Source organism: Hydra vulgaris, chromosome 01 (assembly GCF_038396675.1).
Source record: "Hydra vulgaris chromosome 01, alternate assembly HydraT2T_AEP".
Classification (NCBI taxonomy): domain Eukaryota; kingdom Metazoa; phylum Cnidaria; class Hydrozoa; order Anthoathecata; family Hydridae; genus Hydra; species Hydra vulgaris.
In genome coordinates this window covers 59809163-59835554 of record NC_088920.1, presented here as the reverse complement: position 1 = coordinate 59835554, position 26392 = coordinate 59809163, and the positions used below count along the sequence as shown (strand labels likewise).

General features: G+C 28.4%; 1 protein-coding gene across 7 annotated transcripts in view; it reads left to right on the top strand.

Moving 5' to 3' along the window:
• The first annotated feature begins 1169 nt into the window (after positions 1-1169).
• LOC105850714 (SCL-interrupting locus protein) overlaps positions 1170-26392 on the top strand; it is a 70920-nt gene continuing 45697 nt past the window's right edge. For 2 of the 7 annotated variants that reach the window (XM_065788831.1, XM_065788830.1), the window contains exons 1-2: positions 1170-1291; positions 24205-24246. In XM_065788831.1, the coding sequence (XP_065644903.1) occupies positions 1245-1291; positions 24205-24246 (89 nt within the window). In that variant the 5' untranslated portion in view covers positions 1170-1244. The remainder of the gene's footprint in view (positions 1292-24204; positions 24247-26392) is intronic. The other 5 variants (XM_065788835.1, XM_065788834.1, XM_065788833.1 and 2 more) reach the window with 3 other exon arrangements.

Sequence of the window (26392 nt, the reverse complement as noted above, 5' to 3'; positions counted from 1 at the left end):
ATAAATCTCTTTTAAATTAACTTACATAAAGTATATAATTAAATCTTAACAGCAAACCGTTAAAAACGAAACAAAAAAAACCGCGAAAATTTTTATCGTTTGTTTACTTTTTATATATATATAAATATTTTTAAATTAAAATTTGAATACAGCATAAAGTAAGATTTTATTTTTTAAACAACTAAAAAAATTAATTTACTTACATTTATGTAACCTATCTAATCTATAAAGGTTTTATTTATTTCAAGTTATACAGATTTTCAAGGTAATTCAAAGTTGTATTATTACTAATTATAATAATATATATTAATATAATTATATTATATAATATCATATATATATATAAATATATATATATATATATATATATATATATATATATATATATATATATATATATATATATAATATATATATATATATATATATATATATATATTAATATCATTATTATATAATATCATATATATTATATATATGAATAATATAGTGATAATATAGTACTACTATAGTATCATAATAAAACTTAGTGTCAGTAATACAGCATAACTTTTTTCATTAATACAGTTATGTTGCATCGTATAGGTTACTGCATACTTTTAATATATTAAGAGTATGCTCTTCATATTATTGAAAGTATGCAGTAACCTATATGATACAACGTAACTGTCTCAATCATAAAGTTTTGCTGTATTATTGATACTAAGTTTTATTACATGATACTATCAAATATTAATCATTATGATTGTTTCGATCATCAAACAACTATTTTTTTCAACATGTATATGTTTAATTTTTTTTTCTTTTTTCTTTTTAGTAAAGCATATACTAAAGGTGTAGTAAAATTATTTATATCAGGTTTTAAATTTTTATCTTTTTAGTAACCTAATTTGGTAGTTTTAAAAAAATAGTGTGTTTAAATTTGGTGAAAAATGACTTCATGGTGACAGTATAATATTGCCATCATCATTATTGTGTCATTATGTTTTTATGATAATAAGATTTTTAAGGATAATTGAAACCTAATTAATGTAAAAATACTCTATAAAAAGTTTAATTAAATGAAAATAACTGTTGTATAATGTTATATTTTTTAAATAATTGTTTTAATTTATTCAAATCTAAAGATGTACAATATTTAGCATAAATTTTTTGTTTTCATATTATTTTTTTTTTTAGTCAATAAAAAAAATGTTTTTCTAAATTTAATATCATTATGTTACAACTGGCAATATAATAAAGAAATGCAGCAGTCTCATGCTAAGTACCACATTATTGAAAATAATGAATGGTGAGTTTTTTTTTTCTTTTTTAATTTATTTTTGTACTTTGTTAACTTTATAATAAGTCATTCTAATTTATATATATATATATATATATATATATATATATATATATATATATATATATATATATATATATATATATATAAAAGATTGTATGGTGTAGAGGAAGACAGGCGTGGTGTCCCTCTATGCACACACATTCCGCCCCTTAAACACTGGCTCTGTGAACACAGACTCGCGACCGCTTTGCACATGTAAGGCAGATGTGTATTTCAGGTGACCCAATTTTTGAGTCCGCAAAATATAGGTTTTAGGCATAGTTTTCAATGTTACTTATCTCACATAAGACTCATTTTTTACAGAATTTCAAAAGAAAGGGCATGTAAAAAAAAACTTTTGCCCTAAGTAAAGTTTATTTTTTATTGGATTTGTTGATTAAAATTTTTTTTTAAATTAAAATAAAATTACGACTTAACCGCGATTCACTCACAGGCCTCCTATGCAAAATTATTGCTGATTTAAAACAAGTATAAAATCCGCAATTAAAGAATGTCAATGAGCAAATTAACTTAGCTGAAAAAGTAGCTAAAAATCGTTTTTAGAAAAAGTCATAAGAAAGATCTAATAAGAAGAAAAAGTCATCCTGGATAGTATTTATGTGGTGTGTTCCTCATCTTTTAGAGCTTGCACTAAAGGATGCTTTATCAAAACGACTTTTGATGACATCGATGAAATGCTTCTACGTTTGTTTTATCTTTACCAAAGAGCACCAAGAAAACTTTGATAACCAAAAGAAATCTACAATGCTCACAAAGAATTAAAGGAATTTGACATTGGTGGATATCAACCCAAAGAAATGCAATGGTACTAGATGGATTTCCAACAAAGTTGCTGCTATGAAAATGTGTCTTGACAAGTAGGGAATTTACATTCAGCACTTTGAAAATCTTTGTCAAGATCCATTGATATCAACTAAAGAGCGAGCTAAACTTAATAGTTATCTAACAAAATGGGATGACTGTAAATGCTATTTCTTTTAACTATGTGTATTGACTTACTGGCCATTGCGTCAGAGTTATCTGTTTCTATGCAAAGCGATAAACTTGACATTGTTATTACCATGTATTTCCTGTCAAAAGCAAAGGATCTTTTAGATTTATTAAAAAAGAAAGTCCTTGAAAAACTCCCACATGTAAAATATTTGATTTCCAAAGTTACTGATAAGGATGGAAAATATTCAAGCCATCAAGCTGAAAAATTAAGATTTTGAGATTATCATATTGTTTCTTTCTAACCGCTTTATTAAAGTCATCCTTGAAGGCCAAAACTCTTCTTCATTTCCAGTAATTTCTGGGGTACCTCAAGGTTCTATTCTTGGTCCTGTTTTTTTCTCTACATTAATGATCTTCCCAACAGCCTTACATATAAAGTAGCTCTTTTTGCTCATGACTCAACTTTATACTCCTGTCTTGAAAAAAAGTCTTCTCTTTTCAATTGCTTAGAACAGGCAGCTGATCTTGAATCTGATCTCACTTCTGTAAAAGATTGGGGCTTGCAGTGGCTTGTAAATTTTAACTCCAACAAAACTCAGTTATTTACTGCAAATAACAATCGCAATACTGTTTGTAATTAGTGTAAATAACTGTATTATATATAAACTATTGTTGCATTGCGACAGAAGGAACGTTGTGGGTGTGTCATTTATTACATTGTATATAACGTTTATAATGTTTATTATACCCTCGGGGGTATTTGCAAATGTATATATATTGAGTAAAGATATTTACAAAGTGTGTGAGAAAAACAAATATAGAATTAATATTACAAGCTATTTCGGCAATGAGTATAGTGATAAAGTTTGCAGATTTGGTGTCACAATACGATGGTTCGGGTGAGTTTTCAGAATGGATACAGAAATTGGAACTTCAAAAAGTTGACGAGTTGCATGTGGTGCTCCCCTTATTTCTCTCTGGCGGAGCTTTTGCCGTTTATCAAGGTCTTAGTGATGAAATAAAAAAAGACTACAAAGAAGTGAAAAATGCACTGACTACTGCCTTCTTTGCTTCTCCGCTAACAGCATACGAAGAATTCGTAAATCGCCGTCTTAAAGAGAACGAGTCTGTTGACGTATATCTCGCAGAATTAATGAGGCTGAGCAAGCTAATATCAACTCACGTAAGCGAAGAGTGGATAAGGTGCGCATTCATTCTCGGGTTACCTGACGAAGCAAGAAAACAGCTGCAAACAGCATGCTCAATATCAACAATGTCACTGTATCAGATCGCTGAAAAATCAAGAAGTTTGGTAATTTTACGTCGTAAAGAATCATGTTTTGTTAGTTGCGTGAATCCTGTTGCCATCAGTCCAAGGCATGTTCCTCAAGAACGCGGAAGAAAGACCGTAACTTGCTACCGTTGCGGCGAGGATGGACATATCAGTCGAAATTGTAGCGAAGAAATTGACAAGAAGAGGTGCTTTGTGTGTGGAATGGACAATCACCTGGCCCTGCACTGCTATAAAAAGTGTACGAACTCAAAAAACGTGGAAGGTAAGCCACCCGTTTTTGTGCGAGCGGCTTCCCACAAAATTTAAAACCGCCAACTCTCTGCGTATATGTTAATGGAAGAAAAATAAAAGCATTGTTGGATACTGGATGCTCCAAATCCATTTTAAGTCGGGAAATTGTAAACGCAAAAAATGTCAAACTCGCAAGAGAAAAGGTTGTTATGATGAATGGAAACTCAATTGAAATAAAACACCAGATTGTTGTTAATCTTTCTATAAATGATACCACCATCGATTTGGAATGCCTGGTGGCAGACATTGTTCCCGAATATCAAATGCTACTTGGTATGGACGCAATACGACTGCTTGGAGGTGTCCAAGTCGGGAGAGACGGCGAAACCATAAACTTCAATGTGGAACAACTAACTATCGGTGCTACTGCTATTTCTCAAGAAAAAACGAGTGAAGTATCCTCGTCTACTATTCTAAAGCTGATTGATAAAGACTTCGTAGCAGAATTCAAAAATGGCAGTTGGAGCGTGTCTTGGAAATGGCTGATGGAACCACCAACGTTAACTAACAAAATTCCAAACTATCATATCTCTGAGGATGTTAAAAGTGAGTGCGCAATGGAAATAAGTGAATGGATAGCACAGGGATGGCTGAAACCATTTGAAGGGAGATGTAATGGCATCATTTCATTGATGGCAGTAACTCAACGAAATAAGTTAAAAATACGTCCGGTGATGGACTACCGGGAGTTGAATCAATTTGTATCCAGTCATACTGCAGATGGCGATGTTTGCAGTACCAAACTTCGCAACTGGAGAAAGTTGGGAGAAAATCTTGAGATAATCAACTTAAAGAAAGCGTACCTGCAAATTCGTGTCGACGAAGCATTATGGAAATATCAAGTTGTGGAATATGAAGGGCAGCGTTACTGTCTAACAAGATTGGGTTTTGGTTTAAATGTGGCGCCCAGAATAATGACTAAAATCTTAAAAAAGGTATTATCCTTAGATAAATTTGTCGAGTCTGGGACGGATTCATTTATTGATGATATCATTGTCAATAATAACATAGTGTCAAGTTGCAGAGTTCAAGAACTCTTGAAAAAATATGGCTTGGATTCTAAGTTGCCAGAAAAACTTGTCGGTGGTCGTGTACTTGGATTGCGAGTGTACAAACAATGCAACCAAGTCGGTTGGAAACGCGACAACATACCCAAAGTTCCGAAAGGAAAAATGACACGTCGGCAAATCTTTTCTTGGTGCGGACAGCTGACCGGACATTTTCCAATAGCAAATTGGCTGCGCCCTTCGTGCAGCTATCTAAAAAGAGTTTCGAGTAGTTGTGGATGGGACTCTTTGGTGAACAAACGAGTTGTTAAATTAGTAAGCAGTTTGAATGAAAGACTTACAAAGGAAGATCCCGTTCATGGGTCATGGAACGTCAAAAACATTTCTGAAACAACAGTGTGGTGCGATGCAAGCAGTTTAGCTGTTGGCATAGTTTTGGAAGTGGCTGGGGAAATAGTAGAAGACTGTTCGTGGCTGAGGAAACAAGATGATACGGCTCACATTAATCTTGCAGAGTTAGAAGCCGTGATAAAAGGAATTAATCTAGCAACAAAATGGGGATTCGAATGTATTAACATAAAGTGTGATTCGGTTACTTTTGTCGGTTGGTTGAGATCCTTAATTATCGGTGACAAACCCGTTCGAGTACACGGTCTTGGAGAACCACTTGTTCGTCGCCGGTTGTCATTAATTGAAGACCTTGTGAAGGAGTGCAATATAAAATTAAAACTTTTCCTGGTAAAGTCAGCAGAAAACAAAGCCGATGCTCTTACGAGGGTACCACAGAACTGGCTGCATGCAAACCATTCTGCAATGACAGCAAACATTGTACTGCCTGATGTGAAGTCGTTTCATAATCTTCATCACTTTGGAGTCAATCGAACACTTTATTTGATGAAACAAACATATCCGAAGGAGAAAGTTTGCAGAAAAGACGTTGAATCAGTCGTGAAAAGTTGCGAAAGATGTTTATCGGTGGATCCTGCGCTGATTAGATGGGAAGAAAGAAATCTTGAAGTTAGAAAGAGCTGGCATCGTTTGGCTATTGACATAACCCACTACAAATCAGAGATTTACTTGTCTATTATTGACTGTGGAAAAAGGAGCAAGTTTGCAATTTGGAGAAGGCTACAGAACGAGAAAGAAACAACAGTGTGCTTCCATTTAGAAGAAATATTCCGAGAAAGAGGACCTCCGTGGCAAGTTCTACTTGACAACAGCAAGACTTTTCGCTCAAAACTCGTTGGTGAATTATGCACAGATTGGGGAGTGTTCATCTTGTTTCGTTGCGCTTACAGGCCATCTGGAAATGGAATTGTTGAACGTCATCATCGCACAATCAAGCGCATGGCAGCCAGAAGTGGCAAAGACCCGTTAAAAATGGTGTATTGGTATAACATAGCTCCCAGAAAAAATGGCGAGGAAACATCGCTCCCCTACAAAGCTATATTTTCCTACGAGTGGAAACCACACACAATTTCTGCCAAAACTAACGCGGAAGTTCTCCACAACTATACACAAGGACAAGAAGTATTTGTAAAACCACCTGACTCAAAATGCACGAGCAAATGGAACAGAGGAAGAGTCTCAGATGAAGGACGAGGAGTTTCGGTAGAAATCAATGGATTGCCGAGAAACATGTCGGACGTCCGTCCTGCTCCCATTGTAGCTGACTTGTCTATCAGAGAATCGGAAGAACCCATCACGGATAACCTAAATCTCCGAAGATCGACGCGAGTGCGGAGGTTTCCGAATAAGTATGCGGACTTTGTGATCTAGAGATCAAGGGGTGTTGTAATTAGTGTAAATAACTGTATTATATATAAACTATTGTTGTATTGCGACAGAAGGAACGTTGTGGGTGTGTCATTTATTACATTGTATATAACGTTTATAATGTTTATTATACCCTCGGGGTATTTGCAAATGTATATATATTGGGTTAAGATATTTACAAAGTGTGTGAGAAAAATAAATATAGAATTAATATTACACTGTTGACATTCCTATATTAATGAATGGCAACCCTCTCACTGAGCTTATTATTTTTATATCAATGAACATAAAATTTTAAGTACATTGTAATATGTGGTTTCTTTAAACTTTTCAAATTAATTTTTTTTATAGATATATATCTATATACATCTATATATATATATATATATATATATATATATATATATATATATATATATATATATATATATATATATATATATATATATATATATATATATATATATATATGTATGTATATATGCATATATTAGTGATGTGCCATCGGCAAAGGCCGATTAAGGCTAATTATAAAGTTTAATGTATGTATATAAAGGTAATATCTTAATATTAGGTATGCAACTTGCATATATAAGGTGTGCCTATGCACCTGTTTAGTTTGGCTTAATAGTCAATACCGATGCATCGGCCAATGCCGATTAATCAACCGATGCCATCGGCCGATTAATTGGCCGATGGTTTAGCTAATTAATCGATTGCTGGTTACCAATAGCATATGTTAGTAGGTTGAATCACTTCTGATGAATAGGAAAATGTTAAATAAGTAATTTAAATCCTTAATATTATTATAATACCCTTAAACAAATACATTAAACTTATTATTAGCCACAATCGGCATTAGCCGATGGCACATCACTAGCATATATATACAACCCTCAGAATTAGGGTCGGCTTTTGGCAATGCCGACCTAACTGCTGATCTGAATGTGTATGAGGTCAGCAAAAGATTGCTGACCTTATTTCTATGTTATATGGTAAGACCTTTGCATCAAATAATTTTTGCTGACCTGATGCCAACCTCTATAAAATTGAGGTTGGCAAATTATTGCTGACCTTGTTTTTCCTAATTCCAAGTGTTGTATATATATGTATATCTATCAGAGTGTTAACCAGGAATAAATTTAATACAGCGTTTTGACGAAATTGGGAATTTGTCAAAATATTTTCTAATCCCCCTCCTCTCCCTGAATTTAAAATGTGTTTGGAATTTTCTTTTCTTATCTTTTTTCTTATTTTACTCCATTTCAGCGCTGCATACATGGATTGGATAATGCCAAAAAAAATATATATGTTGTCTGTAACATTTATTGAAGATAAAATTTAATTGGCAACACAAAATTTAATTGGCTTTACAACAACACGGCAAACTGAACTCAAATTTTTAAAGATATATTAAGAATTATATATTTTTATACTATTTTAATTAGTGTATATTAATTGATTATTCTTAAGAATTGTATATTTGACTTTTTAATCTTAATATATCATTGCCACTTTCATTATAAGAGCATTCTTTTAAATATATATTTCTTTTTCACTGGTGCCACCAGTGAAAAATAAATATATATTCAAAAGTTGTGCAATTGCATAGTTATACCAATAGCGGGAATTTTATTTCAAGTTTTGCACAATTAATAAATTAGAATTACTTATGCTATTTTCGTTAAATTAAGTTAAAACATCATATATAGTATGTAAACTGATCCTTATAAAATTCTTTATAATATGATACAATATTTCTAGGGGTTATATATACCCTTACAGGCCTTGTTTTAAATAACGAATGCTTAATGCATTAGCTTAATGTGAGTTGGACATCATAAAACTCTCTTTATCTTTTTATTTTTTAAAGACATCAAAACTACTGCATTATTAAATTTCCGTCAAACGCAACCATAAAAAAATAACTCAATTAACAAAAAACAATAAAGAAATGTTTTATTGAAATGTTTATTTTCTTTAAATTTTTTAAATTATTATTAAATAATTAAATGAAATATTAAATTTTTTTAAATGTTTTACAAACTTTTTTTTTCTCAACATAAATATATGCATTAAAAAATTAATTTATTATTTAAAATATGATTTTTTTTTATTATTATATCTTAGTTTTTAATTTCTGCTTTGTTACTAAAAAACAATTTTTTATTTTTAAAAAGTTAGGGAGTAAAAAATTAAAAAATTAACATTTTATTAATTTACTTTACCAGTGATTTGTATTTGTTACCTGCAAGTTTTGTACGTTCAAAACATATGTATTCTGCAAATTTTTGATGCAGCCTTAGAATTCGTCTACAATTTTTAGTAAAAGAAAAAAAAAATAGTATAGGACAGAATGGCAAAAAATATTGCGATAAAAATGAGCTCTTTATTTTTTCAAGAAATAGTAAAATTAAAATATTGAACAATATTTATTAATATTTTAAAATAAAATTGACAGTTAAGTTCTACTCAAGCATAAACTTTAGTTTTATTATTTATATAAACTTATATATTATATATATATATATATATATATATATATATATATATATATATATATATATATATATATATATATATATATATACAATATTATACAGTATATATTTTCTATCAGTTAATTATTTCACGAAGAGTGTCTGTTAAAATATTATCTTTGCTATCAATATCACTATCTGTGTCATCTGTATCTCTTATTTCAATTATTTGATCAAAGTCTACTAAACTTTTCTGAACTTCTTGATCAGATGTAGTAGTTAGACATTTTCTATGCTTTTGCATATATTTTGTGAGAGAACTCTCAATAATTTTGTTTTAATCTTCAACTGACCAAAGACTATGGTTTCCAAGAATTACAACACAATCAGCAAGTGCTTCGTGACTCAAAGAGAGTCTTTTATCTGATAAAATATTTGTGACAGTGCTAAATGTCCATTCAACTTGTGAATTCGATCCAGATATACTCATAATTAATGAAACAAGGCAACATACATTTTTAAATTGAATATAAAATTTTTGAAAAATAATTTTCCACAAATTGTGCACCGGGTGACAGTCAAATTCAGTTAAATAAAATGGTTAAAGATCGGTTTGTGTGCTAACTTTATTGGAAAGTCTGAATATTGCACATACCTTTAACATATTAAAAATTAAAAGAATAATTTAAATAACTTTTTAATCAATTTTTTTTTTTTAAGCTTTAAGGATTTTTCTGTTCACTTTTTGAATAGCGCATAAGCTGTTAATTATGTAAAGCTGCTGTTAAGAATAAATACATTTTGAATAAATAAATATTTTATATAAAGTATGACATTGCAAGACCTTATTTTTATTATATATTTTGTATTGGTTTGCTTCAAGCGTGTTTGCGTTCAATAATTGTGCTTTTCAAGCAAAACAATCGATCATTACCATAAAACAAAATAAAAATAAAAATAACATAAACAGCAATAATATAAAATATAACTTTTTTGTTTTTTGTTATTCACTTGTTTTTACTGTTCAATAGAGGTTTAAGGAATTTCTTTTTATTGCTATGAAACTTTGTATAAATAAATATACTTGGGCTTGCTAAATAAAAAAATGATACATGAAAAAATTTATTGCAACATTTAATTATAAATATTTCTTTTATGGTTTTCTTTTAAGTTTCATTTAGTAACTTTGTATACAAAGCAAAAATTGAATAAACTTGTTTTTTGTTACTAATAACAATAAACAACTTTATTAATGATTTTTCATAAAATTTGCCATTATTTATCAAAATATATAGTATACTATGTATTTTGATAAAAAATAGCTTAATAAAGCTTAAGTTTTTTCATTAGTAAATAGCGCATATATCCAACATAATTGTCATTCAAACTTTTTTACATAATCGTCATATATACATAATAAAGTGGTTTTTTGTAAAATTAATTACTTTTTTATCTTACCGCTTAATAGAGCAATTTAAAAGTTTAAAAAATATCAAAGTTACTTCATGTAAATCGCTCTAGGCGTACGTAATTCATACGCAAATTGCCGGCAACTTAACGCTTTAAAACAAGTGCTGCCTTGTTATTCAAGTAATATAAAAAACAGTTAAAAAAAAATTAAATAATAAAACTTCAATGTAATGTGCTCTTGCACCTTAAATAAGAAAAATAAGGTTTCCAAAACGACAATGTGATGCAATCACCATTGTCTTCATTCAAACTACCTTCATTTGGAAACACTGGTGATACTGTATTTCCAAAAACTCTCTCATTTTTCTCTTAAAATAGTCTGCCCCTACTTTAACTGTGTTGTTTTTATTCCAGCCAAAGGCACCATGGCAATTTTCGGAATGCCCCGCCTTGGCTAAATTTTTTTGTTTTCCCTCAAAAGTTTCCCTCAATATGCATGTTGAAACCTTGAGTTTTGTTTCACCTACATAGAATTTTCTAAACAAAAGCTCCAGTTTGTAGGCTCCAGGGTAAGAGTTGCTGGGAAGTCGAGACTTGTTTTTTTGAGTTATTCATTGTCCAAGGTTTTTTGGTGATTTAAAAACTGGAGTATACCCTGCATTTTTAAATATCTTTTTTAATTGAATACTTAATTTTTGGTACCTATGGTAGAGAAATATAATTAAATTCTAGTTTTTTGATGTTATTGTTGTTGTTTTGTTGATTATTTTGCTTGTTGTTTTTTTTATTTTTTGACAATGTTTTTCATCAAAGTATTTTTGTATAATGACCATTTTCTATGAATATTTCTGTAAGAAACTTTAATTCATGGTTTTTATGTTCTTTACTGCATAATGCAAAAGCTCTTTGGATAAAACTTTTAAATACATCATAAATTATTTTTGAAACATGACAAAAATACAGCTTTATTTGCACATTTGTTATTGCAACCTTGCGATAGATGTTTAAAAGATGTATTCTGGATTTGTTGTTTGATATTAAGGGATCAAGAAAATTTATGGTGTGCGAATCACTTTCTTTTTCAATTGTAATTTGATATTTGTGTATTGATTATTTAACAACTCGAGAAAACTCTGATTCTGTCTCATTATTAAAACGGGAATGGATATTGTCAACATACATTTTAATGATTTTACATATATTGGTGGTGTAAGATATTGTGCCTGTATTAACGCTTTTTCTTTATAATGTTGTAGAAAACTCTCTGCCGTTACTACCATTAATGATAAACCTATAGGATCAGGATCTTTTAATGTGTATATGTTGTTTTCGTGTAAAAAATAACAATTTGACAAACACAAATTTAAAAGTATTTTCACTTCTGAAAATGATAATTTTGAATTGAATACAGGGCTATTACGGAGTTGTTCTAATAAATATCAATTGATTCTTTAATTGTTATTTGAAAGGTAAAGATTAACACTATTGAAATAAACTTGAAATTCACCAGGATCAATATACCATGATTGAGCACATTCAACAAATTGTTTTGAATTTTGAAGTTTTATTTTGTTAAGATTGGAGGTAGGTTAAATGAGATTTACTAAATAATTGGATAATTTATACGTAAATGACACTATTGTGCTAACTATAATTCGCATTAGGTAGTTATTAGTTGAATTATGTGCTTTGATGACACCATATAATCGTGGAGGAGTGGCATCACTTGAATAAATTGATCTATATTCATTTTTTGTAAACTTTGTTTTCAGATTTCGTAAAGTATTCTGAGCTTTGCAAAGGAGTTTTGAGTTGGATCATAGTTTATAAGTTATACTTATTATATCCATATATGGAACTTTACTTGGAATAGGAACAAAGTTAGGTCCTAAATCAAGTAATTTTTTGTGATGTGTTGGGATATTATCAGCACATAAATTAGGTGTGGTAACACCTAATTTATGTGATTGTACTTTTTATGAAATTGTACTTTTTATGAAATTGTACTTTCTTTTATCGTTATCTTTATATCTACTACTACTGTTACTACTACTTTTGTTACTACTACTACTACTACTACTACTACTACTACTACTACTACTACTACTACTACTACTACTACTACTACTACTACTACTACAACTACTACTACAACTACTGCTACTACTACTACTACTACTACTACTACTACTACTACTACTACTACTACTACTACTACTACTACTACTACTACTGCTACTACTACTAATTTAATTACCTAAAAACTTATCTAATATGTTAACCTTTAAAAGTTATGTTATTTTCCTATTGGTATTTAATAATAATTAATTTTTAATAATTTTCAGAATTATTATTAAATTTTAATTTATGATTTAGCTAACTTTATTTGGAGAATGGGATTTTTTCAATTGGAAATGTTAATTTTATGAGCATTTAGGAACACCGCATTTGACAGGACCCCACATGGCTAGTTCACACCCTGTCTATGTATATATATGTGCAGGCCTTGATGGGAAGCAAGAGCTTATGCTCTTGCTCTTGCCCACACTCCTCTAAAACAGTTTATGGGAGTAATTTATGGATCTCGCTAAAGTATAATTTTTTCTCAAAAATATAATTATCATTGTAACTAAAATTAAAGGCGCAGTCATTTTAAAATTATTTGTAATAATTCTTAAAATGCCTGCATACTATTACAATAAGAAAATATAAGCAGTAAAAACAACGCTCGTCTAGAGAATCTTTTCATGCTTCAATAAATGACACTTATTATGTATATATTCTTGTAATATTAACGTATCAAACATATGCTTGACTTGGGGCAACAAATCTGTGAACGTGCAAACTTATTTTTAAAAAAAGACAGAAAAATAAATGTTACATTTCTATATTTTTGCATATATAAACATTGTCATTTGCTTAAATGCTTTACTTCATTGATTTTTTTTTCATAATTGCAAATTTGTTCATAAATAAATGAATTTGCAATTACTTTAAAAAAAACCATGCTTAAACATTATTGTTCCTACAGTGTGTTTTTTTAATTTGCTTATTTTCTTAAAGTGAAGTAATATATATTTTAATCCAAACGGCACATAAAAAAACATAAATGAAAAATATATATATATATATATATATATATATTTTTTTTTTTATCAAGTCACAGTTCCTAGGTGTTACTATTTAGGTGTTATAATATTATTGGTTTACCTTACATAATTTTTCTAGCTTTATCCGTATTTGATTGTTTAGAATTAAACTTTTTATCGTGCATTTGTTATGGTCTCAAATATATGTTAATTCGGACCGTAGAGAAATCCTTATTTTAAAATATGTTTTCCCGCTGTTTACATTAATTACATTAACATATTTGCATGTTAAAAGACTTTTTAAATGTTTGAAACGATTTTTTAAGTTTAGAATTAATATGTTTATTATAGTTTTTATTTTTTATTGCATGTTTAACAACACCAATAATATGATATTTTTTATTAACTTATTATTAAATACTTATTTATATAAATAAACATGATATTTTTTTTTAAAGTTTTAAAAAAGAAATGTCAAAACAACTTATATTTTATTTTTAGCTCCTTTTATTTTAATTTCTTCAAGTTTATATGTTTCTTTATTTGTAAATAAATTTAGCAAACTAAATTGAGAAAAATACATTATTTAGTATCAATGGATAATAATTTACAATCCTTAGGTCATTGCATATGTAACAAGTATAAAACCAAAATTTTGTATTTAATAATTAATTTTTTTAATGAGTAAACATAGCTAGCGCAATAGCCAAAAGCTCTCCAAAGATGCTGCTTAGAGGAGCATTTCGCATGGCGAGCCAAATTCTCAGTTTATCAAAAACCTTGAACACTGTTATAATCTTCAATTTATCATATTGCAAAAATTAATGAAAAAAAAACAATAAATTTACTACTGCAAAAATAATAACAGTCAAAACATACATATTTTAAATTTTTGTTTGTTTAAACACCAGGCAAGTTAAGGATTATAAATAAAAAAAGAAGTTATTAAAAAAAAAAAGGTGTGAAAGTTTTACTAAAGGTGTGAAAGTTTTGTACAGTAATTTAAAAATCAACCAATAAAAAATTATACTAAAGCTATTTGTGCATTGTATGAAGCATTAAAATCAATTTTGTTTAGGGGGAAACTTTGAGGAATAACTTATTTAAAAATTTAAATGTTTTAAATTAGAAATTAATTAATTGACAATAAAAATAATAATAAAATAATATATTTTAAAATAAGTTATTAGAGTTTTTTTTGTTTTTGTTTTAAAATTTGCAGTTGTTTTTTAATATTATATTGTACTGTATGCTTTATTTTTCTAGTTTATTCATATATATATATATATATATATATATATATATATATATATATATATATATATATATATATATATATATATATACACACACACATATCAGGGTGTAAACTAGCCCTGTGTGGCCTGTCAAACGGAAAGTTTGAGTAAGTCAGGTTTGTATGTTGTTGTTTTTAATTTTAGACATGATTCCAAGTTGGGCATTTCCAAAAAATATAGCATGAAACTCGTATATGTTTTGTCTATTATTTTCAAAATGATAAAACTGGCGATCTTCAATTTGCTCTCATTTAATTCTAACCTATTTATGTATTTTGTAAACAAAAAATGGTATACATTAGTAACCTTAATAAAGAATAAATTAAGTTTGAAACTGAATCATGCACAGAACAGAAAAACTCAAATTTTAGTTACTAGATAAATAAACTTTATTTCCTTAAAAAAATATAAGTTTCAGCGTTATATATATATTTTTAAATTATGTTTTAAACATTAGTAAAGCTTTCCAGAAAGTTACAGGATTGCACTATGTTTCAAAGAGTCACAGCAATCATTTAAATACAGTTCATGAATGATCACGCACGGAAGTCACGCATGGAAGTTGCAAATTGGTTAATTTCATGTAGATATTTTTAAGAAAATAAATTGCTTAAGAGTATTTTAAGTGAAATATTATACTTCTTTGACTCATATTTAGTATATTTTCAATGAGAAATGGCAGTTATCAATTATTTCTAGCTAAAGTATAGCGTTTTGAAAATTGTTGTTTATTTTTAAACAGTAGTGATATTATTTCGCAAAAAAAATAAAATGTTAAAAATATATATATTTAATTTATTTAGGTAGCCTAAAATATGATAAAAATATTTTTGTTATAAAAGTTTTTTAAGAAAATCATAATAGTATGCATATTGCTTTAAGTCTCAGCTTTTAATTGCTAAAACAAAGAAAAATAAAAAATCACACACAGAAATGGAAATCCCCTCTTGATAATGTTCATGCTTGAAAAAGATTGTTCGCATATATATGTAGAACCAAAAAGGGAAAGAACAGCAAACGCAAGCTTTTTCAGCTGATCCTAAGAGTCAGGAATACTATTCCAAATGTTGAAAATGATCATGTCTTCCTTCTCCAGGTCATTCAAAGCAGACCACTTGTGTTGTGAACTAAAATCACATTTTATCTTCTCCAATATTTCCAATTCAACACAAAGTCATTCGAATTTAGAGCGGCATATCTCCTTGTTTTTTAAATCCAGCAATTGTATTTCAAAGCTACCAATTTCAATTTCAAAAGGAGTAAATTTCAAAATTATCGTAGCATTAAGAGGATTTTTGACAAATGCTAAAGTTGGTCTGCTGTTTTTAAATTCCTGAAACCTGCTGAGAAATGCTTCCCTCATATTTAAAATTATTGTTTTAAAATGGTGTTTATCAATAGGGGAATTATTTTCTTGATGCTCACAAAATGAAACAATGTTTTCCTTTCAAAATTCTGGGCAATAATGGACAATTTGTTTTTAAATGTTATTACTTCTTCTAACATCGAAAAAATTAAGTTTCCTTTCCCTTGTAGTTTATGATTAAGCTGATTTAGATGAGGCGTAATGTCTGCCATAAAATAAAAGTTTTGGATCCACTGGATAGTGAATGCTCTTCTTAAGGAGAAATGTTTTAATTTCCAGAAAAAGGGACATGAAACGGTTTAAAACGTTCCCTCTTGATAACCAAGATTAATGTATTCACTTTCCATTTCAAATAGCATTTGCAATGTCTTCTCCACGCGTCTAACCCTTGAGTGGCAATAATCCTAAAAGTTCTTCTTTAGGGCCCGAATGAGACATAAATCTTACAAAAAGTGAAACTTACGCTGTATCATTGAAGTCACAAGACTCGTCAATTGCTATTGACAAAGCCGAAATCAATTTCAGATCTTTGATATGCTGGGTGGTTATATTCGAGCACATTTTAAATTTCTATCTTTAATGGTTTTTGCAGACAATGGTACCTCTTTAATTCTTTTCAGAATATCTGCTTTGTTCTTAAAATTCTGAAATAGCTCTTCAAATGCATTTATAAAACAAATTTTTATGTATTCGCTATCTGTGTACGGTTTCCCTCTCTTAGCAATCTCATGGCTAAAAACAAAACTTGCCATATTAATATTGTTGGAAGATTGCTCCCAGTTATTAAACACAGAAGTTGACAACTTTTAACTCTTCTGAAGTTCCTCAATTGCTTTCTTCCTTGCATCACCAGTAGGATATTTAGTGCTGAATGACACGTGCTTTCTTGTAAAGTGCCTCTCTAAATTTGACTTCTTGTTATGCGCGAGTTTCTCTTTACAAATAAGTCATGTCAGAAGTCCATTAAAGTTTTGAATAAACGTAAAATTCTTGGTCCACTCAACTTTAAAGTCGCGGTTTTCATCTTCTGTTTTTCTTTGCTTTTTTTTTGTAGCCATGTTAATTGGGGTGCCTATCAAAATAATATTTTGTTTACAAAATAATATTGCTTAAAATCACACAGTTATTTATGACAGAAAAACTGTAAAAATGCACGTTTAAGAAGAAAATACATTGAAATCGTAACGTGGTGTTAAACAATAAGTGACAATAGTTATAGAGAATATGTTTGCGGGAATAAGCGTATTCTATGTAAGAAGGACTGTTCATAATTTAAAAATATATATAACAGAAGGTTGTATTCAAAGTTCACATAAGAAAAAGACAAAAGTTGTTCAGTTTTTAACAGAAGACATGGAATTTATTGTGTTACATAGAAGAACATCGCAGCTTCATCGATGAAGCGCGATATTTCAATGTATCCTACAGTTGCATATTTTTATGGAATTTCCCCATTTCTATTAATATTTATTATAATAAATTTAGTAATTGCAAATCTAGTAATAAAGATTTTGATTTCTAACTATTTGTGACTTTATTTATAAAATCATAGGATTACTGTTAAAAGTAAGCATACTTTTAATATTCATCACACATAAAATGAAAAATGTACATAAAACCCTCGAGATATTAGTTCAATTTTCTACAAATCAATATTATATCAAAAGATTATTGTCAATAAAGCTTTAATTATTTGTGACAACCATTTCAGAAAAATATTGTCTAATAAGTGACAAGTGTTTTGACAAATATTTTTTTTAATTTTATAAAAATGTTTCCACAGCGACCTATGATACACTATCTCTATCCCTTTATAACTAATTTGTTGACATTTTTTAATTTAAAAGTATACATAGGGCAGTTGTATATGTCTATCAAGACCTATGTATACTTGAAAATAAAAGAGCCCTGTATATAGCAGTTGCATTCTGTGTAGTGTTGTTACGTTCTAGAAAATCAGTTACGTTCTGTACGTGTAGTTACGTTCTAAAAAGGAGATATTTTTAATAGAAGATGTGAACCATCAAATCACCGGTTCGAAACTTCCCTCTAATGGACAAGTACTGGGATTTTGTTCTATAATATTCTTAAAGTGAATTTTAGTGTCAATGAAAGTGTAAAACTTACCATTTGTGAGTGTAATAACTTTTTTAATAAAAATTCTTTTCGCTGTGACTGCACATATTTTGGTAAAAATTTGAATGGCATAACATTGAAAACTAATTAAATTTCAATTAGTAAATCTCTTTGAAAGCATAACAAACTATATATCATTAGAAGGCTAAGCAAATAAACTTTTTAATTTAATAAGTTTTTAACACGCATCATTTGATAACCAGAAACAACCTCAAACCCCGGATAACTCGAACTTCCTGTAACTCGAAGTACTTTCAAGTTCCCCTTGAACCCTAACTAATACTTTCTCATAAAAGTTACTTGATAACTCGAAGGATCATTAAAGTCTCAGGTTACTATGAAATATGGCGTTCTAAAAAATATGCTGTCAACATGGATTAAAAATAAAGAAAAAATTTTCAATTCTAGGAGATGCAAGAGAACAAGTCAAAATATATGAGAATTAAAGTAGGAACATTTTCAAATTTAGATAATCTTTTTTTTAAATGGCTTTTAACTGAAAGGAGTAGAAGCATAGTAGTATCAGCATCAAATCTTAAACAAGCGGCCATGTATTTCAGGCACCCCCTCCCCCTTTTGTAAGTCTGTATAAAACAAGTCATGTTTTACGTATAACATTTATTAAAAACTATACTCTAACCCTGAATCCAACAATAAAGTTTACTTTTTTGAAAACCATAACCTAACCAAACCCTAAGCCAAACTAACTAAGGGTCATGGTTAGAGTTTGGTTAGGGTTATATACAATATTTGTTTCGTATAAGACTTTTTACGGACTAATGATATATTATATAAACTAAATGTCTAACTTGCAGGATTTTATTGGACGGAAAATGAAGCTGCTTTTTTTTGTTTGTAAATATAGTCTCCCATTTGTAAAATGGGCAAAATTCTGAAGCCGAAGTGTGGAATAAAAGTTGAAAATGCAAGTCAAAAGTTCCCAATAAATTAATAATTATGAAATACTTATAAAAGTTTTTTTATGAGTCTATGTTTATTAAAAAGTATGATAAATCATAAAAATGCTTCTAAAGTGTCTGTCATTTCACTTTTCTATTCAAAGCTTTAATCCCTTTCTAATAAAAAGTAAATTTAGGAATCATAAATAAAATTTTACAAGTATTCTAATTTCCTCTTAACACTTTTACATAAATAGTATTTATATTTAAAATACATTTACTTTATTTAAAAAAAAAGAAAAGTTAATAAATATTTGTTTACAAATTTAATCCACCATTGTAAAAAGGGCAAAAGCGACTTCACTTTTCAGATCAAAGTTAGACATCTAGTTTATATAATATATCATTGTTATGGGCTTACTAAAGGGGAGTGCGTTAAATACACGTCCGCCCTAAATACGAAAGCGAGAGAACTTGCTGAAAGATTATGATTAAATGATTTCAAACGTCTGATGGTTGCAAGAAAAATTGTTGGAAAAACAGATATGTTTCTTTCAAGACGGTTTGTGGAGAGGGTATCTCTTGTACAGCTGATATGACCATGTCATGAAAAGAAACAAATCTCCCTACAATTTTATCCAGATAAAAATTTGATGAAATTTATAATGCAGATGAATTTGAATTATTTTTTAGTATGCAACCTAATAAGTCACTAAATTTTTGATCTGATGCTTGTATTGAGGGAAAGCACATTAAAATTTGTCTTAATGGGATGGTTGCAACAAATGCAGCTGGTGACAAAATTCCTATGTTTGTAATAGGTAAATCAAAATCATCTTGCTGTTCCATAGGAGTTGAGCACTTGCCTTGCAGATACAGAAATCAAAATAAAAGCTGGATGAATAGCGCACTGTTCAAAGAGTGGATATGGGAAATGGATACAAAGTTTACAAAAGAAAAAAAGAAAATAGTTTATAATAAATAACTGTCCAGCACACCCAACGATTGATAATCTAAAATCTATTGAGCTTATTTTTTTACTGCCAAATACCACATCTAAACTTCAATCAATGGATCAGGGCGTTATACACTCTTTGAAAGTTTATTACAGATCTTTGGCATTACAAAGACTGGTCATAGCTATTAATAAAAGAAAAGATCTTCCTATTTTTCGATTTAAGATGCAATAAAAATGCTTGATCTTTCATGATAAAAAGTGAAAACCTCAACCATCATTAATTGTTTTACAAAATCAGGAATTTCAGAAGATCAACAGAAAGCCCATCAGGAGAAAGATAATGACCTATTTAAAGAGCTTTAAAATAAGGTAGAAAAGCTTAATAATTTTTACCCTCCAGGTACAACAGTTTAATTTGTCATTTCTGCAGATGAAAACTTAATGAGCGCAGTACCTTTACTTACAGATGAACAGTTGATAGAGGAAGTAAATAATGCACCAAATGAACATGATGCAGATGACAAGAAAGATAATGATGATAATAATGTGATCGATCCAGTTTGCCTAAAAGTTACTGATATTCGGGAAGCACTGCAAGTTTTGTATGACTATATGCCCTTCAATCTTAGTGGTGAAGATTTTCAACAAAAGCTCAATGCAGTCTCAAATATATTCGATAGAGACATTTTTTAAAAATTATGACATCGTCACATTTTTAAATTTATAATATATTGCTTTTACCTTTAAAATTAATGAATTGAAATGTTTTCACTTATTTAACACTAGAACTATTTTCTTGGTCCCTTAGAGATATTGAGAGTTCACTGTACTTACCTAAATATTTATTCTACGAGTTAAATTTTACAGTGTTAACATTGCTTTATTTTAGAACTAAATTTAAAGAAGTTGTTTTTATTTATTAAGGATTTCTCAAGATTTTCTACCTTTATCAAGTGATAACTTTCTATAATTACACAATATGGCTCTTATTTGTTCTTGATTATGTAGAGAATTGATTACCATTTAAAATAAATATTTATGTACAAAAAAGGATAAATTATGAAGCATACTCAAAAGCTGTTACCAGTGGCCTAAAAATTTATAAGAATCAAAAGCTGCTGTCAGCGGCTTGCTGTAGTGAAATAGTTAATTACTGGAAAAAGAAACTAGTTATATTATACCAAGTTTATAAAGATTTGCAAAAAAATGTCAGAGTGCAGATTCTCTGTTGTGATACTACTGTTTAAAATACAAGCTGTATCAATGGTGCATGTGTGCTTCTCTAACAAAAACTGGATAGAGAAATGCTTATTTTTGTGTATTTTATAGTATTAAAAAGTGTGTTTGAAGCTTGAAGCAAAAATCAGCCAAGTAACTACAACCCCAGACATTCTGTTGTTTAAAAGTTCTGAGAAAACTGGAAAAATGTTGGTACTTTTATCTTGCTTAAATGTTTCAGAAATTGGTAAACTGCTAGAATTTTACCTATTTGAATTTACTAAAGAAATAGCTAGAGATGACTATCATGAGTTAATTGAGCTTTCAATAATATTTCTTGGTGGAGATACAGAAAAGAAATTTAAGATTTAGCCTCCAGGTGCTATGCATAAAGCTCAGTGGATGGCAAGAGCCATTTATTTGTTAAAAATATCATTACTAAGCTCCCATTTCAGAATTTCAAACAAGGATAAGGCAGCTTTGTTCAATGTCTGTCTGTTTATTGTGACATCCTACGTTAAATGCTGATTTTAAGACATTTTAACAATAAAAGCACCTTATCAGGACTTATGTTCTTTGAAGTCCATGAAAGCTAAAAAAAACATTAGACAAGTATTTCCAAAGCAGCTGTGCAGAAGTTTTGCCAGCATTTTTGGTATTTGACAGATGAAGTGTCTGTTTCGTCTTTATTTGACAATGATTTCGATCATCAAAACTAAAGTAAAAATGGCTGCTAACTTAGCTAAAGAAAACCCATCCATAGAAAAACATTGCATCCATAGAAAAACTTTGTGGCCCACTTTTTAGTATGTCTTATATGTAAATTATGCTTTGATTTTCTTTTATAGTTTACCATATGATTGATAACCATTTCTTCTGTTTTAATTTTAAAGAAAAACAACAATAACCTCTCTGTCAAAAGCAAGTTCCTATCTAATCGATTCAAAATGGATGACAGTTTTCTGAAAAAGAACCCTTCCTTATGGTTTTTATGATTTATTCCAAAAAAAAAAAAACTAAAATAGTATAACACTGAGAGCAGTTAATGAGACAACAGAAAAAGTGGTTAAACTAATACAAGACTTTTATGGTTTAATCACTGTCGAAAAGGAGCAAAAGCAATTTTTATTAAGTTGCATACAAGAACACAGAAACATCGTCGGGGATAGTGCAAATCTGCATAACTAGCATTGGCTACTATATTTGGATATTAATAATTTTAACAACAAATATCTATTGTTGACATTACAAAAAACGTGAATAATACTCTTTATACTAAAATGAAATCAAAATCTGTTGAAATAAAAAAAAATTTAAATTTTAAACTTTTCCAGTTAAAAAAATGTACTGTAGATACGTGGTATTATCCAATGCTAGTTATGTGGTTTTGCACTATCCCCGACAATATATCCTGATTGTAAAAAGCAAACTTTGAAAAAAAATTTAGTTAATAATGTCTTTTACTATAAATACATAATAAATGTTGTAAATCTGTTTTATTTACTGAATATAAATAATGAACTCTATTGAAAAAATGTCCCTATAGCTCCATGCTAACTTTTCAACTTTAACTTTGGCATCAAGTTGGCATGGGTTATTCTTATCCGATCTCAATATTATTTAATATATAAGTTTTTGGAGTCAAATGAAAAAAAAAATAGAGGGTATGCGTTTTGAAATTCGAAAAAAAAATTTCACCCTTATTACCTAGAACACTATATATATATATATATATATATATATATATATATATATATATATATATATATATATATATATATATATATATATATATATATATATATATATATATATATATATATATATATATATAATTAAACTATAAAACATAAGCAACATGTTATTTATGTTTTACACCAACAAATTTATTAATACAATTAGATTAATATTAAAGAAATATCAAAAATTTGATGCAAAACAGCTGTACAGCTGCATTCTACACTAAAGTAACCGATTGAGACATAATATTACATCTCAAATTGAGGCATCAATTGTAATGTTATGTAAGAAAATCTCTATTTGAGACCTAATTAAAATCTCTTTTTTTTTACATTATGTTGCTTAATTGGTTACGCTTTTGTAAACTATTCAACTTTTAAAAGTGTATCCAATTGATGCCCAATGTTGCGAATTGAAACTTTTTTTTTTTTAATGTAACAAAGTAACCAATTGAGAAAAACAATTTACAATAACAAATAAAATAGCAATATATCAACAATAAACAAACAATTACTGCGTTATCAAGTTTATTTAATTAATATTTTATTAAAAGTAAGACCATGCAATCTTATACCATATGTAACTGATTGAGACATAATGTAACTTTAAAATGTTATAGGGATATTTTTTGACTTTTTTTATAAAATGCGATATCCTACTTGATCATCATAATAAATATTTTGCTCATAATAAATTGAAATAGAATATGTGATAAGAAAAATTTTATTTCAGTAAAAAGTAAAAGTAAAGTAGCCACAAATAGTTAAAGAAAAAAACTTTAAAATTTGAATTACTTTCTTGCAATTTATTCTTAGATGACCAAACTTACATGGCGGTTGAACATAGGCAATTTAACATTGTTTAATAACATAATATAAATGATGATTGCCTAATGAAAGCTTAAAGGTTCAGTATAAAGTTTAGTAGGTGTTAATTACTATTACTTCATTTATTTAATATTTAGCTCATCAAAAGTTATGTTTCCTTTGGTCAGAGAAGTATTATGGTATTTTTTTTTAATTATTATTATTTTTTTTTTTTTTAATACAATTAACAAATTTTTAAAATTTTATATAGTTAGATGTAAATTTGCAAACATAAGAGAACAACAAGTATTCTTTCTAAAAATTTGTTAATTAATTTTTTATTTAGTCATTGTAATTTTTTTTTTTTTTAAATTAATAATTTAAACAACTAAAAAAATCAATGAGCCAGAAGTGCTTTATTTTTAGTTTTCGCCTCTATCTCTTTTCTTTAAGTATGCTTAAGTAAGCTATCATCTTCCATCATGTTCCACTTTTCAATAATCAATCTTGTGTGTGTGTTTTTTTTTGTTGTTCAGCAAAATCTTTTTGCTGTAACTGTTTTTTCTGCTAAAAAAGCTTTCATTATTCTAGCTTTTTTGCTTTATTCTTACTTTTTTTCATCAGTGTTTTTTAAATCTCTCTCTCTGTTTTATATAATTTACAGCTTTTAATCCCTTGACAGTGAATGACAGTTATATTCATTGATGGTAAAGTGAAACATATATGTAAAGGATGGGTATAGCCATCGTTGAGTATGCTTTTTTTTAAAGACTGGCATCTTAGGCAAAACTGAATAAATTAGTTAAGATTTTTTTTCACTTGAACAAAAAAAATATATATAAACAGCATTAAATATAATGGATAAAGTTAAAAAAGATCTGCCACGAAAAGAGTGTTCCACTGTTAAGGGGTTTAGTCTCTCAACTGCTTTTTTACTTCTTTACTTTTTAGTAGCTCTCTTAAATTTTGAATGCAGTCTTGTTGAAAGTGAATTTTTTTTTAAATAATTAAACAAGTAACTCCTATATTCCTGACCGAAGTTTCTAAAACTTGGTTATATTCTTTCAAGCTTTCGAGCTATCTGGAATTGAGTAAGGATGCTTTAGTATTGTATAAGAAGAAGTTTTTGATTGTATCTCTTTTTGGAAGGCAGATCCAGTGTTTTGTAATATGATTCTTTTTTTCTTTACTGTAGATGTAGTTATTAAATATGATATTGGTACTAAAATCTAATTAAAACTACTAAAACACTAAAAATAAGACACAAAAAAATAATTCATTCAAAAAAATTGCTTTAAAAGTAAAAAAAATTAACATGCGCACCTTTTCCGCATATGTAGAGCTTATAAGAGTCTTATAAAATAGTTTGTTTTTCACTTAAATGTATATCTTCGATAACTCAGTGGTTTAGTGTGCTGTTATCAGTGTTGTTTCCAAGGGTTTAAATCCACCCCTGAGCATAATACATTTTTATTTTTTCAATCTTGTTGTATATATTTAAATATATATATATATATATATATATATATAATATATATATATATATATATATATATATATATATATATATATATGTATATATATATATATATATATATATATATATATATATATAACTCCTAACTGGTTGTCAGAAAGTTTTTCTGAATTTTGTTGACAAAAAGTAAAAATTAAAATGCAAGACCGGAATTTTTTTTTTATTACTTGATAGACTGCCTGCCCCAACCAAACCCTCAGTCGATGTAGCAGCACCTCCTTACAAGTCAGACTATAAGATAGTCGATGTAGCTACACTCCGTTGCAAGTCAGACTATTTGTCAGTCGATGTAGCAGCACTTTGTTGCGAGTCAGACTATAAGATAGTCAATGTAGCAACACCCCATGCATGATTTACAGTAAAAAAAATAAAAACATTTTAATAAAAAAAATAAAAACATTCAGAATGTTTTTTAAAACATTCTGGTCAATTAAATTTGCGTTTTTGCGGTTTTTTAAAAAAATGATTAATTTGTAATTAAATTAATGGTTTTAACTTTCTGACAACACTGAAATGTTGGGCAAAAGTCAAAAGTATTTAAAAGTGATGTATTTATTGACAAAAGAATCATTTTTTACCTTCCATACTCCCAAATGCAACAGTTTATAGAAATATATATATATGTATATATATATATATATATATATATATATATACAGCATATATATTATACACATTAATAAATATATATATATATATATATATATATATATATATATATATATATATATATATATATATATATATATATATATATATATATATATATATATATATATATATATAAAAGACTTCTAATTGTTAAAATA